Source organism: Malania oleifera, chromosome 8 (genome assembly GCF_029873635.1).
Source record: "Malania oleifera isolate guangnan ecotype guangnan chromosome 8, ASM2987363v1, whole genome shotgun sequence".
Lineage (NCBI taxonomy): Eukaryota > Viridiplantae > Streptophyta > Magnoliopsida > Santalales > Ximeniaceae > Malania > Malania oleifera.
This window is the reverse complement of record NC_080424.1, coordinates 81211404-81236252: the sequence shown is the minus strand read 5'-3', so window position 1 is coordinate 81236252 and position 24849 is coordinate 81211404. Positions and strand designations below refer to the sequence as shown.

At 37.7% G+C, this 24849-nt stretch overlaps 1 protein-coding gene across 1 annotated transcript; it reads left to right on the top strand.

Annotated features, from left to right (window-relative positions):
* The first annotated feature begins 22426 nt into the window (after positions 1–22426).
* LOC131162070 (transcription factor MYB44-like) lies at positions 22427–23990 on the top strand. Its single transcript, XM_058118204.1, has one exon. The coding sequence runs from the start codon at positions 22599–22601 to the stop codon at positions 23529–23531; it is 933 nt and encodes a 310-aa protein (XP_057974187.1). The 5' UTR covers positions 22427–22598; the 3' UTR covers positions 23532–23990.
* The last annotated feature ends 859 nt before the right edge of the window (positions 23991–24849 follow it).

Genomic DNA, 24849 nt, shown 5'->3' with positions numbered 1-24849 from the left:
AAAGCAATAGTGCTTTCACCGTGCAAATCAAAGGCAAGGAAAATAATGTTGAAAAGAATAAGGGAAAGAACAAAAAGAGATTTTCTGGTATGTGCTACTACTGTAACAAAAAGGGGCATGAAGCCAAGGATTGCAGAAAACGTATCCACAATGAAAAGAACAGCACATTGAAGCCTACGTGGAATGTCAGATAGGTAGCAAATTGTGCTGAACTAGAATTAGATCTTTTCATGGTTATAGAAGAAATGTGCTCAACTGCTCAAACAGTACTAGGAGATTGCTCATAGGTACTTGACAGTGGAGCTTCCTGACACATGACCAAAAAAAAGACTGGTATGGTTCCTTTTAAGCCTCTACAAGAACCTATGAATATGATTGTCGGAAATAATGCAAAGTGTCCAGTAGAGGGCACTGGATCAATTTCCTTAAAAACCATGAATGGCTAAGGTAAAACTCTTTCAGATGTCCTTTATGTTCCTCAAATTAAGAGGAATCCTTTATCTATAGCTGCTATCACTGACCGTGACTATGAAGTACAATTTATGAAAACAAAAGCTGAGATCATTGATAGCAATGGCAACATTATGAGGGAAGGTATTCGAAAGAATAACCTGTATGAGTTTGTGGCACTTGCCGCAACAACTAGAGATACAACAAGCAGACTTTGGCATGAAAGGTTCTGACACATCTCCTATGCAGTTTTGAAGGAGATGCAAAGAAAGGAAATGGTGGTTGATCTGCCTATAGTAGTTGATACTGCAGAGCCTTGTGAAGCTTCCATGTTAAGCAAGCAACATCGTATGTGTAAAGACCTAGAAATTTAAAAGGATTAAAATAATTTAGAAAAAAATATAAATAAAATAACAGATAAATAAATAAAAGGAATGGCGTGGGAAAAGAAAAAAAATTAAAATTAAAGAAATTAAATTAAATTAAGATAAATTAAATAATTAGTTATTAAATTAAACATTTTTACATTGGATTTAAAAAAAAAACTAATTAAAATAAGAGAAATATATATATATATATATATATATATATACTTATATAGTAGGTTAATATAATATATAAATATGTATATGTATATATGTATATATGTATATATGTGTATATATATAATAAGTATAAGATAAGATTTATATATATAAAGTAACTGATAGAGAGATAAGAAGAAAGAAGAAAGAAGAAGAAGAAAGAAGAAGGAGAAAAAGCTGAGGCGCAGACGCCCCCCCTGAAAATATTTCCAGCCACTCCGTCTCCGTCTCTCTCCTTCTCTTAATTACTCGGCGAGTTTGCGACAGATCAGGAAACGGAAGGTGCCATTGGAATTCTGATTCCGCTGCCGACATTTCTACTGAAGCAGATTAATCATGGGAACGGCTTAGGCATTGCTCTTGAGGAAAGGTAATTTTTTTCCATTTTCTTAATTTCGCTATTAATATGCCATTAAATGGACGATCGGACACCACCACGGATCCTAATCATCGTCGTCGTCGTCATTTTGGGGTAGGTAATTTTCCAATTGGGGTTTTCTAGGCCCTACTCCAAAGTGAGAGTGGGATTTGAGAAATTTGGCTATATTTAAGGGTATTATTATTTATTTAGGAATTATGGCCCTAGGAAATATTTAAATAATATTTTATTCAAAAATAATTTATTAGAACTGGGAATTTAATTTCAGGGTCCGGGTGAGCGCCGCAGGCATCTTTTCGGGGTCCCTGTTGGCATAGTTCAAGAAATCAGGTAAGGGAAAAAATATATATTAAATAAGAATATTTATGAATTTAATGAAAAAATAAATTGTTATATGTACGTGTATATGTTTCAGTATGGGTAAAATGCCAACTGTTTAAATTATATTTTTTTTCGAGTTTAGGACTGTTTATTATATATGTATGTGTGAAAATAAACTAATGAAAGTGGAAAAATATTTTCGGAATATTTATGTAAGACATGAAAGGTATTTTTAGTATATAAAAATTAAATGTTGGTTGGCTTATTTTACAGGCAGTGTATGAATTTTATTACTAAATTGTGTGGCATGAGTAAATAGAATGTTGTGTGCAAATATATGTTAAATGTATGAGATGCAGGCTAAGTAAGTAAAACAATGAGAATAAAATATGATATGGACAATGTTGCTTGTGTATGTTAAATGCAACCATGTAAAAGTACAACAGCTGAAAGCCGGGTTAGCAGATTCTAGCACATTTTTATGTGAACTAACTAATAACAGCTAAAAGGAGCTGTGTTAGCAGATTCTAGCGCAGTTCTATGTGGACTAACAAATGACGGCTAAAGAGCGGCTGTAGTACAAAGGAATGAAATGAAAATGTTATGAAATGAAATGACAAGGAATGACAATGCAATGAAATGACATGTGAAATGTGAATGATACAAATGGGGAAAAGTCACTTAAAGTGAAACGAAATGCAAAGTTAAGTTATGAACAAGAATAAATGTGCATGAATGTATAATGACATAATAGAATGATGTATTATGATATTAGAAGTATGTATGTACGTAGAACATGTTACAATTGGGCAAGGCGTACCTTTCACCTGAGGGCTTACTGAGTAAGGCAAGTGCACTAGTAGTTACAGATTTGGCAGTAGCCGCATAACATACTAGGGTAAAGGGAATCTACTTGTATGGACGGGTAGATTTCCCTATCCTTAGGGCCTTTTCCAGTAAACTTTTGTATGAACTGTGTGAGTACGAGATCAATTTATCACTTGAAGGCTTATTGAGTAAGGTGAGTGCCCCTGGTATGCTTAAATTGTGACCTTCGGGTTGCCTAAATATCAGAGCTGAAGGGTGCTACTTGTATGGGCGGGTAATCACCCCTATCCTCGGGTAATCTCGTGGGTTAAACATTTGCATGTGTTTGATTAGGATCAGGGAATGATTTCAGAAATTATGTTAAGGATTTTCAAATGTTAAATCTTATGTTATATATAAACTCATGTTGGTCAGACACTGTTTTAATATATGGTTTCTTCCCTTACTGAGATGTGTCTCACCTGAATATGAATTTATTTTCTTTTTTTTTTCAAGATTTCCTCAAATTCGAGCTTTGAGAGCTCGAGGTTTTTATAGTATTATTGGGAAATAGAAAAAGGAAAGGGTATATTTCTATGTTAATTTTGAGGAATGTAAATATTTAAGTTTTATGTCTTTATGTTTTAAGGCTATTGACTAAGGAATGATTGTGAAAATACTGAATTATTTTGGGAGTTATGTAGATTTATGGAAATGAAGGTGATGGATGATTTAATATGGATTATAGTTAGAATTAGTAAACTCTGGTATTATGTTATATGGAGATTATGATTATGTTTTCCACTGCATATATAATGATTTATCAGGATATGATCAGATATAACACACCGGACCAGGGGTTAAGGGTTCGGGGCGTTACAGTATGTCATTTCCACAAGAGAGCAACAATAAATCAAAGATTCCTCTAGAGCTGGTACATGCAGATCTCTTTGGTAAATGACTACTCCTGCACTAGGAGGATCTTTTTATTTTATGTTGTTAGTCGATGATTATAGTAGAAAGATGTGGGTGTATGTTGACTTTTGAGTTCGATCCCTGGTTTTGATAATGACAAACCGCAAGTTTCTTATGTGTGTATCCAGTGTTTGAGCAGGCTTGATATGTTAGCGCACACATAAGGAGATTGAAAATGGAAGCCAAAAGAAACTCAAAGGATATGTACATCAGCTAGCGTATTCCAAGGAAGTCACAAGAGCAAAGAAGATTGAAGACATTTAAATTTCACTTATATTGCATTTAGTTTTTCTATTTGGTTTGTAATATTTGCATCTGCATGCATGATATGAATAAAGCTACATGTGTGCGATAGACCTTAATGATGAACTCAACATACCATAGACTGGCCATAGGGAGCCACATGACTTTAAGTCACGTCACCCTTCGATCGATAGACACCGTATTTTTTTGGTGTCCTCAGAAAGACCTAGGTTGACCCTAGGTCCCCCATGCAATGCATAAAAAGTGTCCTATTAAAATTAAGTTGATCATCATATGAATAGGAAAAACATTTCAAAAAGAAAAGGACTGAAAATGTCAAAATTAGCATGTTTAGTTGACCGAACTCAGTTACACTGAGATCCTCGGTCAACCAAACTCCCACCGGGTCAACAGGTTGACCTCTCAGTCGACCGACCAGAAGAATATAGGCAAGCCTTGGTCGACTGAACCTCCTTGGGTCAACAAGTTGACCACTCAGTCAACCGGCTAGAATTATATGGGCAACGCCCTGGTTGACCGAATCCCCACATGGGAAATGCCAACCATCCGGTCGACCAAACCCTGCGGAATTAGAAAATCGCCCTTGAACCATGCAAGTCCGGTCGACCATCCTTTCAGTTCAAATTTCTCCCGGTCAACCGAACCCAGCCACTCAGTCAACTGAACCTTAAGTTCAGTCGACCGGTGCTCTCTGGTTGGCGAATTTTACCAATGTTTAAAACGTTATTTTTTTTACTGACCTCACTTAAACCTTTTCTAAAAATGACTAATATGTCCCTAACAGTTAGATTTTCTAAGAAGTCTATATATACCCCTTCATAACTCAAAATTAGTAAGATGATTAGTTAGAAAATCCTCTCAAATTTTTATATCATTTTTTCATCTTCCTAAGCTTATTTTTCATCCTCTCTTTGTTATATATTTGAAAAACCACTTTCAAGAGAGTATTCTTTATCTTGGGCATTTTTTTTTTACAAATCATATTAACTCTCTTTTGTTCTTCATTTGAAAAACCTATTTTGGAAGAGAGGTTTTATTTAGCACATTTTTATTCAAAGCATTTAGATAGCAAGATCATTTGAAGTCTTGCATTTGTGCTTGCATTGAAGTATATTATTTTGCAAGATCATTAGATAGCAAAAACCCTTGCTTCCTTTGAACAAAATTTTGAAAATCTTTTGGGAAGAGTTCTTCTGGGGTTGAATATTTGAAATACTCACTGCATACATTTTACTCAAAGATTCCAAAAAGTTATTTTGAGGAAAATCACCATTCTCACATTGAGTTTATTTTCATATCATACGTGAGTGCATTGGTGCAAATTTTCTTAGTGTAAGAAGCACTTTACTTGTACACAAATTATATTTTGAATCTATTGTATTCCAGGCACGAACCTAAAGAGGGGGACTAGCCCTGTTGAATAGTCCTGGATTGGCTTAGACCCAGTTAGAAAAGTTAGGTGCACCATCCTGGTAAGGTGTAGGTTGAGGTTGTAGACACCCTATTTTTGCCCAAGGCCCAATATATTATTTTTATTTTCATTTTTATTTTACTATTACTATCGTATATATTATTAGTGTTAATACTTTATTATTATTACTATTATGATTTTTATTGTTATTATTATCTATTATCACTACTATTATTTTCACTATTATTATTATTATTATTATTATTATTATTATTATTATTATTATTGTAATTACTTTATTATTATTTTTATTAATTTTCTATTATTACAATTATTATTATTATTATTTTTCATATATTTTTATTATTACTTTGTTATTATTATTACTACTATTATTTTATTATTATTATTATTATTATTATTATTATTATTATTTATTTTCCTATATTGATATAAGTAATTTTTTATTATTACTATTATTTTATTATTTATTTTCCTATCACTATTATTTATTTATTTATTATTATTATTATTATTATTATTATTATTATTATTATATCCTTATAGTAATTATACTCATATATATTGTTTCCAAAAGAAAAAATATAATAAAAATACAAAAAAAAACCAAAAAGGAAAAGAGATGGGCTAGGGTTTCTAAAAGTTTTTTTATATAAGAGACCTCTTCTTCTCTTCAAGCCAGAGCCGGGGGCGCAGGAAAAACAAAAAAAAATCCTTGCTGCGCACCCTAATTCTCTTTCCCCGGCTCCATCTCTTCCTCCTTGATTCTCCCTCTCTGCTCTCTGCCATCACCACTCTCTCTCCATCCTCCACAACCTCCTTGTTCCTCACTGAACCAGCCGAAAGCCCCCTGTTTGCCTCCTCAGTCCTTCACTCCGAATCAGCTTAACTCCGGCAATGACCCAGCAGGTCTCCGGCAACCATCCCGCTGCTGCAACTCCATCCCCACTGCTCCGACCACCGTTGACGTTGAAGGAACCTCCGGCCACACCAGGCAATACCTTCGAGCCCCCTTGCTACTGAGCACTACACCAGAACCTCTGCAGTGGTCTCCGCACAGCAGCTCCTCGGCCTTCCTCAACCACCGTCGAGACCCGTGCATCGGCAAAACAGGACAGCCCGCGAGCCTCCACACAGCAACTCTCCATCTGCAACTCCCTCACAGACCAGACAGCACCGGAGACCTCTGTCTCCATCTTTCATCCTGAGGCTCCTGCAGTGGTCTCCGCATAGCAGCCCAGCAACCCCACTATAAGTGCTTCCTCTGCAAGTTCCCTGCACAGGACACACACACACACACACGCATGCGATTTCATTTTATTTTTTTTCATTTTATTTTTATTTATTTATCTTTTGATTTTGGTCATTACATATCTAATATTTGGGGTTTTGTTTTGCTTTAGGCAGGTATGTGCAATATTTAATGACTTTTTTTTCTTTTTTTTTTGTTTAGACTTCTATTATATATATGTATATAAATATTAATATTATTGTTGGATTATTATTTGTTTTAAAATAACTTATTACATGTCCATACTTATTGTTGTATATTTGTTTAAAGTGCTTATATTATCGTTGTATTATTATTATTATTATTTTTTTTGTAATCATTGTAATATACTTATTTTTATTGTTACATATTATTTAGGGTGTTTGTTTTATTGTGTAGACATTATTTAGGTTTTTTGATGTATTTAGGATATTTATCATGATTATTGTTTATATGATATTTAAGGATTTTGTGTATTATTGTTTATTATTTAGGATTGTAATATTTACGCATGTTCATGATTCTTGATTATTTACATTATTTTCATGATATTATTATTTAAGGTTTTGGTTATTGTTTTATTTTAGGGTTTTGACTATTTTACGTTATTAGGGTTTTGAGTGGTGTCTTATCTGCCTCTATATTGTTATTGTGTATTAATTTTAGGGATTAATTGTTTCCATATAACTTGTGTATTAGTTTTAGGATAAAAACGTTTCCATATTACTATCACATGTTTCCATACTAATTGACTTATTTTAGGCTTCACATTATTTTCCATATTGATATACATTTTTTTAGGGTTGGATTGACATTGTATGCTTATCCCGTTTCGATTCCATTATCTTGTCTTATTTATTTCCATGTTGGTTCATATTATATTAATTTAGCTTTTAGGACGCGATTCACTACCTTGTTATTAAAAATCTCCTCTATTATTAATATTTGGGTTATTGAGGCTTTGGGTTATTATGATATATGTATATTATTGTGGTATATGTGTATTAGTATTCTAGTAGTATTGTTATAATATATGTGTATTACTATTGCTAATAGTGTGATATAGGTATATTATCATTCTAATAATACTATTATTGTACAATATTAGTACTTACGTGTTATGATATATAATATTAAAATATTGTCTTAACATTTATATGTTATTAATATTATGAGATATATATATATATATATGTATCACTATCATAGTAGAATAGTTATTACATGTGGTGTATTATCATTATGATGTATTAGCCTTATTATTATCACATATTTTTTTTTTTTATTTTTTACTATTTTCTATGTTTCTATTGTATTACAATATTTACTCTTTATAGTATTTTTGTATTATTTTATTAAGTATTTTCGTATGTATATCCCTATGATTTTATTGCGGGGGTATGAGCCCTCGGGCATCACGTACCCTAAACTCTGAGGGAACATATATGTATATATTAGCTTTATTTATTTATTATTTTACTTATTTATTTTTTTTACATGTATTTATAAATTCATAAAAAGGAGTAATTTCAAGAATTATTCGATCAACTTAGGGATAATTTCAAATTAATTAGGTATCGTTTGTAAGAACGGGCGCGTAGGGGGTGCTTGCACCTTCCCTTCGCATAACCGAACTCCCGACCCCAACTCTAGTAATGTAGACCGATTCTACCCCTAACGGGGTAGTAATCATGTGTTCTAACCGCACTAAAGGTTAGTGGCGACTCCTACACCATATTTTTCCTAAAAATATTAAAATGATTTTTAGTTCGCCGCCCGGGGCACACGCGCTCCCGGGACGTCGCGACAGAGGTCAACCCTACTAATTGACCTGATTGTAAACGGTGCCGCTCACCCGTTAAGTGAGTCATAGTGGAATCCTTGTATTGGTGAGCCAAGGCAGGGACGTAAGCAGTATTGGCCAAACCCCGATATCATATATGGTGTCAGATTTATTTATCTGCAATTTATTTTTTCACACCTGTATGATATTCTTCATTACTCTGATTATACTGTTTATATGTTGATTTGATATGTGCTTAAAAAGACCCTAGGTTGTGTAATTATGATATCTAGTTTAACCTATGAGAAAATTTTAAAATTCCAATTCACCACCCTCTTGGGAATACACCAATTTCAATAGTGTAATTTCTTCGTGATAAGGCTGAGGCTTTTGTAAAATTTAAAGTGTGGTGTAAACTTGTTCAAAATGAGATAGGTTTGCAGTTGAAGAAACTTTGAACAGATCAAGGAGGCGAGTTCACATTAGGGGAGTTTAACAATTATTGTAGTGCATTTGGCATCAAGCGCCAATTTTCGGCACCAAAAACTCCACAACAGAATGACATTGTGGAACGGAAAAATTGCACTGTGATGGAGATGGCCAAAGCAATGATGAAGGCACAAGACCTTCCAAAATCGTTTTGGGCATAAGCCGTTAGTACAACTGTGTATATCCTCAACTGATGCTTCACTAAAGCTTTGGGGAACAAAACACCTCACGAGGCTTACTCTAGTAAGAAACCCTCCATTTCTAATCTTATAACATTTGGTTGCAGATGTTTTGTACATGTTCCAAATGACAGTCAAAGGAAGTTAGATAACAAGAGTCGAAAGTGCATCTTCTTGGGATACGGTATAGAATCGAAGGCATATCATCTGTATGATGTAGAGGTGAAGAAGATCGTCACAAGCTGAGATGTGGTATTTGATGAAGAACCACACTCAGTGAGAGATAGAGATCGGCCCACTAGATCATCAACCGATAAAGTAACCTACCATGTGCCTCACTCAGAGCAGCAGATTGAGGTGAATGATGAAGAAATTCAAAACTAGCCTGTTGTACCAGTAGCACCTGTTCAGAAGCCACATCCTATGTGGGTACAACAACACTTTGAAGAAGGCAATCCATAACCTATGAATCAAAGCTCACAACCTGATGGACCTCGAAGGTTGAAGAGAATAGTGGAACAACATCGATTAGTAGAACACTTGGTAAATATGGCCTTAATGGCTGATATAATCAGTACAGTTAAGGAACCAAGTAGCCTAGAGGAAGAAATGGCTTATCCGAAGTGGAGAAAGGCTATGGAAGCTAAATATGAAAGTATCATGAAAAATGATACTTAGGAGATTGTGGATCATCCCCGTCATAAGAAGGTAATCAGCACGAAGTGGATATGAAAGGTAAAATATAAGCTGATGGTACTTTAGAGAAGTACAAAGCACTCCTTGTTGCATAAGGATTTTCTCAGGTGGAAGGTTTTGATGTTACTGAAACCTTTGCACCAACAGCTCGCATGGAAACAATTCGTTTGGTTTTAGCTACTACTACACACAAAAGTTGGGTGCTATTTCAAATGAACGTGAAATCTGCATTCCTTAATGATCATCTTAAAGAGGAGGTTTATGTGAGGCAACCACCTAGATTTGAATTTCCAAATTCAGAAAACAAAGTGTGCAGGTTGAAGAAAGCCTTGTATAAGCTGAAACAAGCCCCTAAAGCTTGGTACCAGAGGATTGATCCTTTCTTCACCAATTATGGATTTTGTAGAAGTACCTCTAATGCAAATTTATATGTACTGAAGGAGAATGAGATGTATGTAATAATTGTACTATATATAGATGATCTTGTGCTTACAGGTGACCACAAGGAGAAGATCAACAACATCCGTGAATGCCTATGCTCAAAATTCGAGATGATAGACTTGGAGCTACTCCACTTCTTCTTAGGCATTGAAGTGTGGCAGCATCTTGGAGAAATCTTTATTTCTTAGCAACGATATGCTCAAGAGTTATTGAAGGCATTTGGGATGGCAGAATGCACTCCAATGGTTACTCCAATGGAAGTAAACATTAAGCTCTTCATTGAAGATCCCTCTCCACTTGTTGATACAAAGAGGTACAGAAGACTAATTGGGAATTTGGTGTACCTGTGCAACACAAGGCCTGATATCAATTTTACAGTTGGTATTTTCAGTAGATTTGCAAATAAGCCACGATAAATTCAATGGAAGGCTGGAATGAGGGTCCTCAAGTATATAGAAGGGACTTCTCATTTTTGGCATCTCTTGTACATCAGGGAACTCCCTAATTGGATATTGTGACTACGATTGGGCAGAAGATATTGATTCCAGAAGGTCAATTTCTGGATATTATTTTCTCTTTGGGAATAGAATCATCCCGCGAACAAGCAAAAAGTAGCCAACAGTGTCGTTATCATCCATAGAAGCCGAGTACAAGTTAGCTTGTCTCACCTCATATGAAGCTGTCTGGATAAGAAGACTTCTTACTGATATTGGGATAACGATAAATTCCACAACTCTGATTCACTGTGACAATCAAAGTTGCATAGCTATCAGTAAGAACCTAATGTTCCACCCAAGAACCAAGCACATTGAGATTCAATATCACTGCATATGAGAACTCATTGAGGATGAGGTTGTTGTGATGGAGTATTCCTAACAAAAGATAGTCATGCAGATATCTTCACCAAAGCATTGGGTAGTTCCGACTTCTAGAAGCATCAGGATGCTATTGGTATTGGTCCAAGAGCGTAGGTGGACATTGAAGGGGGGTGTTGGTGTATATGTGTGCAATGGCCACCTCCCACAAGTTAATTGACACACTTACCTGACAAACGGTTCATATGAGGTTGAAGCGATAGAATGCAATGGTACAAAGACAGAAGACGTTCCCCTTCGAGACACGGGCTACCCTCGGTGGGGGGTATAGGGGGCAACGCCCCTGAGACGGTATAGCCTATCTAGTATGAACGGTGGGCACATTTTTCAAAGACAACCACTAATGTCAAAGATGGCCACTAATGTCAAAGATAGTCACTAATGTTAAAGTCGGCTACTAATGTCAAAGTCGGCCACTAATGTCAAAGACGACCACTAATGTCAAAGTCGACCATTAATATCAAAGTCGACCATGGTAGGTGAGCCACCCATGTGCTTCTTCCACGGACCAAAGGCTATAAATAAGACCCCCCCCATCGAAGCACTATACACATCTCGACTACAAGATTGTGTCCTCTTTTGTTTTTTCTATTTGTTGTCCTTTCGCCATTGAAGCTCATTTAGTGAGTGCATGGTTCGACAAATTATTGTAATAAAACTCTGTGTTATCTCTTCAATCGTTTCTTCAAAAAAAATATTGGTGTTGTTATTTTACAAAAGTCCTATAAGCTTGTGGACAAGGTCAATGCGAAAGCCCAGTTGCATCCCCAGTTTTTGTCCTTCTTGGACACCTTGTGCGGTTATGTCCTTCTTGATGACATATGCTGCATGTGCTCTCCTTCCTACCTTCCTTTGCATCCATATCATTTTGTATATGTGAGCTCCTAGGCCGACCTTTATGCTGAGCATACACAGGATTTGCCTGCAAAGTCGGCAACGAGGATGCTGGCCAATACGTCCTGTGCATAATCAAATGAAATACACCACATATGTCACACAATGCTCGGCAGTGCTCTAGCACGACTCAATGTACTGGACAACATTTAGTCGGGTCTCTACACATGCAACAAGAAGGTGGGAGTAAGGAAAGTGTAAAGCTTGCCACTTCTCATATAAGCATTCGCATCTACTTAAGCTCAAAGTTTGGATGTTGTTTCCTTTATATGGCCTCAATTGTGCAGTTGTGATGCTAAAGGTACCCTTGGCCGGTTGAATGTCGTGACTCGATGTCCAGTCGCCTTCAGCTTCCTTCTTTCCATCGCTAGCAGTATATATGGAGTAAATGCATTTCCTTTAGCTATTGCGTTATGAGCAATCTCCTGTCGGCTATTAAAATAATATGCAACATGATAAAATGTTAGTTGCACAAGGGCCATTATTGGGAGGCTACGAGCTCCTTTCAGGACGGCGTTGAAACATTCCACAAGGTTAGTGGTCATGTTCCCATACCTTCGTCCACCGTCGTGGCACTAAGTCCACATATGAGCAGGGATCTGCTCGAAAAACGATTTTACTGGTTTTCCACCCTCATCGAACATTCTCTCCATCCACTTGTCAAATTTTCTTACTTGATGCTCCCTTCCCACTCCCTCAGTTATACGCTTAAGATTGACACTATGTACTTTCGCATTAAAGTTGTTGACCACGTGTTGAAGCCAGAATCGGTGGTGGGCATGTGGTGGTTGCCTATTAGGATTGCGTTGCACTATAGCGAGAATTCCTGGATGCCGATTTGATATAAGGCAAATGTCGTCCCTATCGGTAATGGAACAAAGACAACACATAAACTAATTCCATGGGTCCAGGCTTTCCTCTTGGACAATAGCAAATGCAAGAGGAAATATTTGCTTATTTGCATCTGGGTACGTCGCAATTAAGAGTTTACCCTTGTACTTACAGAACAAGTGTGTCCCGTCCACACAAATAATGGGAGGACAATGACGAAAACCCTGAATCGACATTGCAAATGACCAAAATACAAAAACAAATGTTGCGGTGTTCTCGCAACAAGAACAAGAGTACACCTACACTAGACTACAGTACCTGGATTGTACACGCACATCGCTTCCATCCACTACGGCAAAGTTTGATAGGACATCTCCCAATCACCGAATACTTTGGCAATTGCCTTCTATTTGCCCAACCAGACATTCTTATACGAGATCGAATAGCTAAAGCGATGATCTGTGAACTCTTTCAATGTGGCGATTGATGTTGACGCATCTTCCTTGATCATATTCATTATCTCCCTAGCAATAAGGGATGATGTGATTTGGTTATGATCCTATGAGAGAAGTTCATTCAAACACATGTATGGACCACCATATTGGGTAATTTCGAATAATCAGTGTTTCATTCGATACATTGCATGCACTCTCCATCCGCAATCGAACTCCTTACACCTAGCAACCCATAACACTAAGGTAGACTGCACAACGTGGAAGTCATAGTGGGTTTGAGCGTGATATATTCGCACTGCTGCTATCAATTGATCCTTCGACCCAAATATCATCCCCCTACTCAGCTCAGACGATTCATCCCAACGAGTCGCCCGTATAGGAAGCTCCTCTTCATGTGACAAATCTACAGCATTTACGTCAATTTGATCGTACATTGAAGGTTCATCCATAAATTGGGCGTCGTACGTGGCATCATTTATTTCACAGGGGGGTGGGTTCACATCATCAGGGAACTCATTTAATCCTTCACCTGTTTCCTGCACGTACATGTCATCTTGTAAATTAGCATGGTTCATAATGTTCATTCCCTCGTCTAATGCGTTGTTTGCAATGACAAACAATGATCCTAGACCTTTTGCAAGAACTTCTTCACAACCTCCCAGATCATCCATGTAAAGAATAGGTATTTCGTAAGTCAGCGAATCAAACGAAAATCTCGGACATTCGTTGAAATCCACAACAAGAATCCCACCAACCTCTACACTCATGTATAGTTCAATACCTTCTTCCGTAGTCATATCATAATGATGTGTTCGTTGGGTGCCTTCCTCCACTTCAACCACGTGCTCGGCAAACGTCCCCATCTGGCTATCCGCGGCGACACCTATGTGAGCAATGGTTTCGACATATAGTTACACATTTAAATATGTCGGACCTATGCAGTGTGCATCCAACACAATGCACAGACCGTAATCATCAATTACGGGAACAATCTCATAGAGGAATGTATCATTGAACCCTCGCATAGGGTATCTTGCGGTCACCCGCAATGCATATTGATTTGGATCAATATGCAAATATTGGTATATCTTAGAATTCAATTTATTTAATTTACACCTATGACCAATTGGTCGAACCGGATTAGTACTATAACTAACACCTTCTACTCCGGTGATAATTTCACCCCCGATATACAACAATACCGTCACCGAAACACTGCTCGAGCTTCCTGTCATTTAGAGATCGACCCTTGGGAAATAGTAAAGACCTACGAAAAACAAAATTGTATATATAAGCGCACGACATAACACCTATCTAGAATTATGAATAATGTAAATCATTTTGTGCATAATATTTATAAAAGAAGTAAATTAAATGTACTATATTTAGAAAATAAATTAAACCAAAATTATATTAAAAAATATATTTAGAATGTCTAAAAATTATTGTTTGAATAAGAAAGAAAAAATATTGTTTGCTCAGAATTAAATAAACTAATTATATATGTATATATCTATACTTATGTCTATCATATATATTAATGCAATTATGGTAGGGTAAATTATTTTGTGAAATGTTATATATAAGTAATTAAACAATAGGAAAACATTAACAAAGTTTTACTATTTTTCAAGTGTCATGTACAATATGATTGTTCTTCTAAAGTGAATTTTGAAATTTAATAACTAAGTAAAATAATTACAATAATTTACTTTTTTATTATAGTATTTCATTATAGTAAAATATGATGGGTGGAGAGGAATGCTCAGTCACTGGTTGCGACTGAAACTCAGTGAGAATAAATGCAATAACAATGTATTTCAATCTGAAAATAGATACAGAAAACTTCAAATCACAACTCTCTCTCTCTCTCTCTCGCCCACTGGTTTTACTCTCTCTACACACCACACTACATTGCACACACACACAACTATTTATAGCAGATACAAAAACACAATAATCAACAAATGCAACTGGTAGGTGAGGTTGATGACCGAAGAGGCGGCTGGTCAAGAGTCATCGTCAACCATTGTTGCCACTGTCCACCGTCAAGTTTACTATTTCAATATCTCCCCTTAAACTTGACTCTCCTAACTTTGTTGTTCCGAGCATTGTCTTCAGTCTTACAAAAATATCATGCCTGAGTGGCTTTGTAAAAATGTCAACAATCTGATCATGTGTTCTGCAAGATATTAACTCCACTTCTTTCTTCCTGTAACCCTTGGCAACATGTCTTGCTTTGTATCTTTGAACTTCTCCTTGAACGTTCTTATTGGTCTTGTAGACCCATTTTACACCAATAGTTTTGTGGCTCTTCGGGAGATTCGTCAACTCCCAAGTCTTGCTCTTCTCGATGGATTGAATCTTCTCATCCATCATTTTTCTCCATTTGTTTTCTTTGTTAGCTTCCTCAAAGCTAACCAAGTCGCTAGTCAGCAACAGACAATTTAGAGCAACATACTCTTCCATTGGTTCTGTATTTTCATACAAATCAGTTAGGGCACCTCTAGGCCTCATGTTTGAGATTTCACACTTAATTGGTGATGAAGATTCATTCCTCTGTGGTGAATGGTAACTGTGTGGAGGTGTATGAACTTCAGGAACTTGTGACTCGATAGCCACTTCTCTTGTCTGTGTAGGTTCTTCTCCTTCAAGTGTCAATTCCACATCTTTGGAACATTCAGCCTAGTCCCATTTTCAGGATTCATTTTCTTCAAAAATGACATCCTAACTGTGAATAACTTTCTTGTTGATGGGATTGTAGAGTCGATATCCTATGGTGCTATTGCAGTATCCAACAAGGATACACTTCTTTCCTTTATCATCCAGCTTTGTCCTTCTTGCTTTTGGGATCTTGGCGTAGGCTATGGAGCCAAACACCCTAAGATGACTCACACTGGGCTTGTGAGTACTCCAGGCTTCATGTGGTGTCTTTGTATCAAGACTCTTCGTAAGATATCGATTGAGCAGATAAACTGCACATGACATTGCTTCTGCCCAAAAACTCTTGGGTACATTCTTATCCTTTAACATGCTCCTGGCCATGTTAAGGATTGTGCGGTTCTTCCTTTCTACTGCACCATTCAACTGGGGAGTGTAGGTCAGTGTGAACTATGTTTGAATCCCTTGTTGCCTAAGGTATTCTAGGAAAGCTTCGTCTTTGTACTCTTCCCCTTGGTCTGACCGAAGTGACTTGATGCGATAGCCATTCTATTTCTCCACAAGAGCTTTATACTCTTTGAACTTGTCAAACACCTCTGACTTCCTTTACAGGATGTAGACCCAAGTCTTCTTGCTGTAGTCATCGATGAAGGTGAGGAAGTATCGATTTTGTCCATTTGAAAATGGTCTTAGTGGACCACACACGTCTGTTTGTATTAGCTGAAGAGGCATGGTTGATCTCCAATCGGCTTGTTTTTCAAAACTATTTCTATGTTGCTTGCTCAGAATACAACTTTCACATATTATATTTGGATGGTGGATATTGGGTAAGCCTTTCACCATCTTCTTGCTTTCCAACTATTTCAAACTTTTAAAATTCAGATGTCCATACCTTAGATGCCATAGCCAGTCTTTGTCTTTGATGATAGCGCTCAAACACCTTGGCGTATCATGTTGGATGGCGAGCGAAAACATTCGATTCTTTGCCATTTGTACTCGAGTAACAAGCTTTCCTCGAGCATCTGTTATCACCATATGTTTATCACAAAGGCTAATTCAGTAGCCTTTCTCGACAAGTTGTCCAAGACTCAAGATGTTAGTCTTTATATCTGGCACGTAATAGACGTTGGAGATGTAAGCATAATCTTCGGACTTCTATTTGATCAAAACATCTCCTCTCCCTCAGACTGGGATTTTAGAATTATTGCCAAAAGAGATCTCCCCCTGAACTTTCTCATCAATTTCAAAGAATAGGTTCTTTCTTCCAGTTATATGGTTGCTGGCTTCAGAATCAAGGTACCAAACACTTTGGTCCTAAGGAGTTGAATCGTGTACCATCAGCATCAATGACTCTCCATCTGCATGTTTAGTTTCGGTAAGGTTAGCTTCCTCGCTAACCTTTTCTTGTTGTCGCCCCCAAGACTCATTGTTATAGTGTCCGTACTTATGATAGTTGTAGTACTGAACGTTTCTTTTGTCTACGTTTGGGCAATTATTGTATCCCCCTCTTCTTCCTTGTCTTATGCCTCATGGGACATAGTTCTGCTAATTGAGTCCTCCTCTAGTGGGACCTCTTCCGTCTCTACCAACTTCTTTGGATTCAAAGTTTCTAGAATTTCTTCCATGAGATCCTCGGTCTCGTCCTCTTCCTTGCTATGACGGCCCCCCTTTGTTGTATCTATCTGCAGTGAGGGACAACTTCGTTTGGAGGGCTTGCTCCAATTCTTTATCATCACTCCTTCTATTGACTTTCTGCTCATGGGCTTGGAGTGAGCCCACAAGTTCTTCTACGGACATGGTTTCCAAATCTTTTGTATTTCTTCCAGGGTCACAGCTATATAATCATATTTTGGATTTAGAGATCGCAAAATTTTCCCACAAATTCTCTCGTCTTTGAGAGTCTCTCCATTTCTTCTCAATTGATTTGATACTACCATAACTCGTGTATAGTAGTCAGTAATAGATTCAGTAAATTTCATTTTTAGAGATTCGAAATCACCTCGCAATGTTTGAAGACGAATCTTCTTTACTTTGTCTGCATCTTTGTGTGTTCGCTGGAGAGAGTCCCAAACTTCTTTGGATGTCTTGGCGGATGCGATGATTTCAAACGTGGCCTCATCAAGACCTTGGTAGATTATGGACTTCGCCTTGTAATCCTTCTTTCGATAGGCTTGTAAAGTTGTTCTTTGAGCATCCGACATAGCTGATTAGGCTTCTTTTGATGGGCTTTCTCTGTACCCATCTTCAACGATGTCCATGACATTCTGAGTACTTAGGAGGGCTCTCATTTGAATCGACCAATTGTTATAATTCTCCCAGGTCAATTTTGGAATGACCGCTTGGGTAGCACCGTTCGCCATTGAGTTTAATATATAAAAACAGAGAGATGGGGATTGATTTTAGCAAATCTGATGCCACCAACTTCTTTGGATTCAAAGTTTCTAGAATTTCTTCCATGAGATCCTCGGTCTCGTCCTCTTCCTTGCTATGACGGCCCCCCTTTGTTGTATCTATCTGCAGTGAGGGACAACTTCGTTTGGAGGGCTTGCTCCAATTCTTTATCATCACTCCTTCTATTGACTTTCTGCTCATGGGCTTGGAGTGAGCCCACAAGTTCTTCTACGGACATGGTTTCCAAATCTTTTGTATTTCTTCCAGGGTCACAGCTATATAATCATATTTTGGATTTAGAGATCGCAAAATTTTCCCACAAATTCTCTCGTCTTTGAGAGTCTCTCCATTTCTTCTCAATTGATTTGATACTACCATAACTCGTGTATAGTAGTCAGTAATAGATTCAGTAAATTTCATTTTTAGAGATTCGAAATCACCTCGCAATGTTTGAAGACGAATCTTCTTTACTTTGTCTGCATCTTTGTGTGTTCGCTGGAGAGAGTCCCAAACTTCTTTGGATGTCTTGGCGGATGCGATGATTTCAAACGTGGCCTCATCAAGACCTTGGTAGATTATGGACTTCGCCTTGTAATCCTTCTTTCGATAGGCTTGTAAAGTTGTTCTTTGAGCATCCGACATAGCTGATTAGGCTTCTTTTGATGGGCTTTCTCTGTACCCATCTTCAACGATGTCCATGACATTCTGAGCACTTAGGAGGGCTCTCATTTGAATCGACCAATTGTTATAATTCTCCCGGGTCAATTTTGGAATGACCGCTTGGGTAGCACCGTTCGCCATTGAGTTTAATATATAAAAACAGAGAGATGGGGATTGATTTTAGCAAATCTGATGCCACCAATGTGCTCAGAAGGTCAAAAAACCTTAGGAACCAATTTTGGCTTGTAAAGAACCTGTCCAAAAATCACTGAACCGGCTACAGGAATTTTGGGTGGTTTTTTAAACTAGCTAGTTTAACTTAACGGTCGTTTTAACGATGTTAATTCTTACCGTAGGGCCACATGGCAGCTTCTGCGCATGCCGCATGTTGGCGGCTGGATGCGGGTCAGAAGGCGGGTCAGGTTTTGGGGACGGAACTAGGTTGCAGGTTATTGAGCCGGGTCTCGAATCGAGTTCCTGAGTCGGATTTAACCAACTGGGTGAGGAAGACACGTGCGGGGCGCATGGAGTGCGTTTTGCCAGTGCCCGGAGTCTTCGTCAATGCGTGCTGCACATGGGAAAGGCGCTGAAACCGCTAGAGGCGCGTATGAGCGCTTGTGGCATTTCCCGGTGTCCGTTTGAGACGTGGTTTTCACCGTTGGAATCATCTCGACATGAATTTCATAATGGTAGACTTAATTTTGGATTTTGAGCGACTTCAAATCTGGGAGAAAATTGAATTTTTTTTTCTCTGTTTGTCTCTTGCGGATTTCGGCGTTCCTAGACGCTTTGATACCACTGATGGGTGGAGAGGAACGCTCAGTCACTGGTTATGACTGAAACTCAGTGAGAATAAATGCAATAACAATGTATTTCAATATGAAAATAGATACAGAGAACTTCAAATCACAACTCTCTCTCGCCCACCGGTTTTACTCTCTCTACACACCACACTACATTGCACACACACACAACTATTTATAGTAGATACAAAAACACAATAATCAACAAATGCTGCTGGTAGGTGAGGTTGGTGACCGAAGAAGCGGCTGGTTGGGAGCCGTCGTCAACCATTGCTGTCACCGTCCACTGTCAAGTTTACTATTTCAACAAAATATAAGACACCAAGTATTAATGCTACATGCTATAAAAGGATGTTCATTTATACTTTGAAGCATATATTAACTATTTAAAAAAAAATAAAAATTGGACACTTGCATTAGTGAGGCTTACTTTTAAATTATGGAATGCTAAAAGGATATTTAACTTGCTTATTAAAATGGTATTAGGAAACCCATCAATGAACTTGATGCAAAATTTTTTACTAACCTAACTAAAATATCATCTCAGTTCAAGAAACAAATTAACCTAACTCATTTACAAATCAATACACAATTTCAATATATAATTAATAGGAAATAATTAATGGAATCCTTCAGAAAGAACATAACGAGAAGTTAGGCACGATATATGAGAAACAAAACGAGAAAAAACTCAGATACAAAATCAAGAACACAATGTATTCCACAACAAGTTCAGTACCATCCATATTGCTTGCTTATAAATCAATCACATATTGAATTTATAAATTTGAATTTTTTTTCTTAGAGAAATGAAAATTCCAACTTAAAAATGTAAACATTTAAAGTTATGTATTTATTTCAACGTTATTAATTTTGATCAAGCACTCCCTAAGGATAATTAAAAATTCATGAGCAGAAAATTATTATAACATTTCAATGTGGAATATAGTTTTTTTTTTTTTTTCTAGGAAAGTTTGTAACAATGACTCCATATATGCTCCTCATTATTTCATTCAACATGAAATTAGAATATATATATATATATATATATATATATATATATATATATATATATATACACACACACATTTCAATGATGAAATATTACAGCAGTTATTCCTTACTTTTATTAATAACTCATAAAAAAAAATTCACATTGTTATCAATTTGTTTTATAATATCAATAAATTTTTTATACAATTAATTATAAAAATCTATTATAATTATATAATCCTAAGAACATACATTCCTTCAAACCTCATTATATCCCAAAAGCCATAGAATAGGAAAAAAAGAAGAAAGGAAAAACGCGAATGAAATGAAACCTAATATTGGGGGTTTCCAGATGCAACCTTCAACCAAAAAATCAAAACCATAATATACTAATTTATGAAGTTAAAATAACAAATCTTCATACGTTTGATTAATCCTGAATTAGAATTCAATGAAACTAATTTTGTTTTACGGTAAGAAAAATGCGTACCCCATTTCCCCCTTTTTATAGTTTTCCTTGCCTGACTGTTCAAACGGTCACTTGCTCGATCCACTCCCAAATGGTCACCTGCTCAAATCCAACAAACGGTCACCTGCCCTCGTACGCCTCTTGCTGCTGCTGTCCTCCTTTATGCTCTCTGCACTCTCTACAAACGCTCCTTCTGCAGAAGACCCTATCTGCTCTCTGTTTGTGAGTGAAATGAAGGGGAAAAGACCAGATCAAACAAATCTCGCAAGATGGTCCTGCGAGATTTGTTACGCGTCACACGCAATTCCATTTTTTAGGTAAATTTCGTAAGATCATCCTGTAAGATTTGCTGTCATGCGTTATCGTAATAGTTCGTCTCTCTTTAAATCTCACAGTTTAGTCTTACGAGATTTGCTGTCACATGTTACCACGATAGTTCGTCCTTTAAATCTCACAGTTCGTCATTTAAACCTCGCAGTTTTGTTTTGTAAGATTTGTTTAAATCTCATAGTATCAAGTTGTAAGATTATGTGAGCATTGAATTGCAAAATTTTTTTTAAACAAAATATTATTTTTTATTTTATTATAAAATTATAATAAAACGAAAAAACTATGAGCGTTTCGTGTGGCAGAAACTAAATTGAAATGTCAAATTAGTTTGATTATATTTGGTTACTCGGTTTAAGCAGTATGGAAAAAGCAGGGGAGGCGGCTGCCAAGTGGCAGTAGAAGGAGGGCCGTTAAGGGTTGCCGTTCGAGTGGGCTGGTTTACAGGCTGGACTGACAGAATTGTACCACTGTTCCCCCCAATTCTGCTACTCAACTTTGTCGTTTTCTGCCACGTCACCCCTTCCCCCGTCGTTTTCCGTTATACATTTCTTTTCCTTAAACAAAAAAAAAAAAAAAGAACTCCACGAAATGCTCTCCAGCCTGGCTTAGTCAAAAGTCATCCCAACCCAACCGTACACTTCACAACTCTTTTTTTTAATAAAAAAATTCCTTTTTTTAAGCAACTTATTTTGAAATTTAATTCTTAAATATCCTCATTTTGAACTTAACCTCCCCATGTAACGTCCAAAACGGTCACTTATCCACGGTTTAAAAAATTTGAAAATTCAAAATTGCGAGATTTCAGAGCGTGAAGGATTCATATATGGGCAGCCACGAGGCGACGCGTGTCCGTTGACAGCTGTATGCTGGTAACTGCCTTTGCCTGGAAGAAGCTCCATCCGCAACGTCTATGACCGGTCACTGTGACCGGCTCAGTCGGTCATCTCTATCCGTCCCGCCCGCCTCCCTATATATAAAGCTTCTCCTTCCCTACCTTCCCTTCGCAGAACTGGGTGAGGCTTTGCCTCCTCCTACACCTCCGCTACCAACACCAACACCAACAAAGCCTCGGCCGGTCGGAGGTGAAGCTATTATTCGTTTCTGTAAAATCTCGTTACCAGTTCCTTTTTTTTTTTTCCTTTTTTTTTTCTTTGTAAATACTATCTATGGCGTCTGCAAAGAAAGATTTGGATCGGGTAAAGGGCCCATGGAGTCCTGAAGAGGACGAACTGCTGCAGCATTTGGTGCAGAAGCACGGTCCCAGGAACTGGTCTCTGATAAGCAAATCGATTCCCGGAAGATCGGGCAAGTCCTGCCGTCTGCGGTGGTGCAATCAGCTGTGTCCGCAGGTGGAGCACCGTGCTTTCACGCCGGAGGAGGACGAGGCCATCATCAGATCCCACGCGAGGTTCGGCAACAAATGGGCCACCATCGCTCGCCTCCTCAACGGCCGTACGGACAACGCCGTGAAGAACCACTGGAACTCTACTCTGAAGCGCAAATGCTCGTCGATGACCGAAGACGAAAACGGCACCGAAAACGCGCATCATCAGCCCCCGAAGCGATCGGCTGGCGCCGGACCGGTTTCGGGCCTGTACCTGAACCCGAGCAGTCCTTCCGGATCCGAACTGAGCGATTCTTGCATTCCCGTCGTATCATCCTCGCACGTTTACAGACCTTTGGCGAGGACCGGATCGATGGCCCCGGCGGTTCAGCGGATCGAGACCTCTTCTTCGACGGACGACCCGGCTACCTCCCTCAGCCTCTCGCTGCCGGGATCCGATTCGTGTGAGGTCTCGAACTGCCCATCCGGATCCAATCAAGCTGTTAGCACGGAGCAGATGGTAACAGCCGTTCAGCTCCCACGCGTGCCGTTGCGGCAAGTTCGGGTGCCGCCCCAGAGCAATCATAACTGCGAGTCGATGGTCGCCGAGAAGCCTTTCTTCAGTGGGGAGTTCTTAGCGGTGATGCAGGAGATGATAAGAAAGGAAGTGAGGAACTACATGGCGGGGATTGAGCAGAAGGGTATGTGCAATTTTCAGGCCGAAGCTATTAGGAACGCTGTGGTGAAGCGTATTGGGATTAGCAAGATCGAGTAGAGAAGGAAACCAACGCAAAAAAAAAATATTAAAAAAAAATCGTATTTGTGGTTTCTTCTTTTTGATAGAATTCTTCTGGTGTTCTTCTTTTATGCGGAAAATATAATAATCTGGTGGGTTGTGTACAGAGAGGAGGAGGAAGGGTAGAGTAAATATGCAGGGGGGAAGGGTTTTTGTTCCTGAGGGAGATCGGGGTTTTAGTCGAGTTCTGATAGGCAGTTTCCAATAGGAAAGTAATAAATTTTCTGTTGCCGCGAGCTGCAGCTTCATGGATTGTAATGCAGGAAGGAGGAGGAAAAAACATTTAACAAAATTGAGTTGGAACTCAAATGGAGCCAAGTTTTGTTATCTTTATTAGGAGGACAGAGAGGAGACAACTGTTTCTGTTCATTTCCGTCCTTTTGTGAAAAAAAAAAAAGAGTAATGAGAACTTGGGTTTTGTTTGGGAGCAAGGAAAAATAGCAGGTGTGATTTGAACGAGTTTGTTTGGAATTACTTGATGAATTAGGGAACTTGAGATCATTCAACCAGACAAAACTGTTACAATTCTGTTTAAACTGAATCATATTTGATCCATACATATAAAAAATAACTTAAGAGTATGAGTTGGTAACATTTGGGTAAGATTTACACAAAACAAAGCCAAAATTATTTAATTACTATATGAGACATACCTTTCCCCACTCGTCTTAGGGCAAAATAGTGTATGTTTTGTACATTTTGAAACATATGTCGCTGCATACAAAGTCTTATTATTTGTCTTATTGTTTCAGCTTTAACTCTAAGAGTACCTGATATTTCTATGTCTCTCTCAAGTCTCTACTTAACAACTTGCTTGACCACTTCTGGTCAATGACTCGATAATTTGTTTATAAAGACTTCCTGAGCGTATGCTTGATCTTGCAGTCCAAACTTAAAGTACCAATTTTGGAATTCACAAAAATTTTTTTCAAAGTAACATCACAAATCTGGATCTTTTGTGAGAGCCATTCTGGCCTTTTCAACTAGCTCATCACCTCTATCAACTAGTGAATATCCTACAAATTCTTATTTGAGGAAATCTGTTATAATAGCTATTACTTCATCTGGAGTTTTGATGGTATTCAAAATAATGGTACTCACATATGAGTTTCTTTGAAGTATTTCCCAAAAATCTCCAGCATTTCCTCTTAATGTGGCTACTGCAAATTTATATGCTTGCTCCATCGACCAATTTTCAATTCCTTGACTAAGGATATGATATCTGATATCCATAACCCAATCATCAATTGCAATTGCGTAATCTTTCTCGCAATTGAGTCTGAGAATTGTTCCATGC

Coding starts and splice junctions, on each gene's coding strand:
- LOC131162070 (XM_058118204.1), top strand. CDS start 22,599: ATGGCGTCTGCAAAGAAAGATTTGGATCGGGTAAAGGGCCCATGGAGT.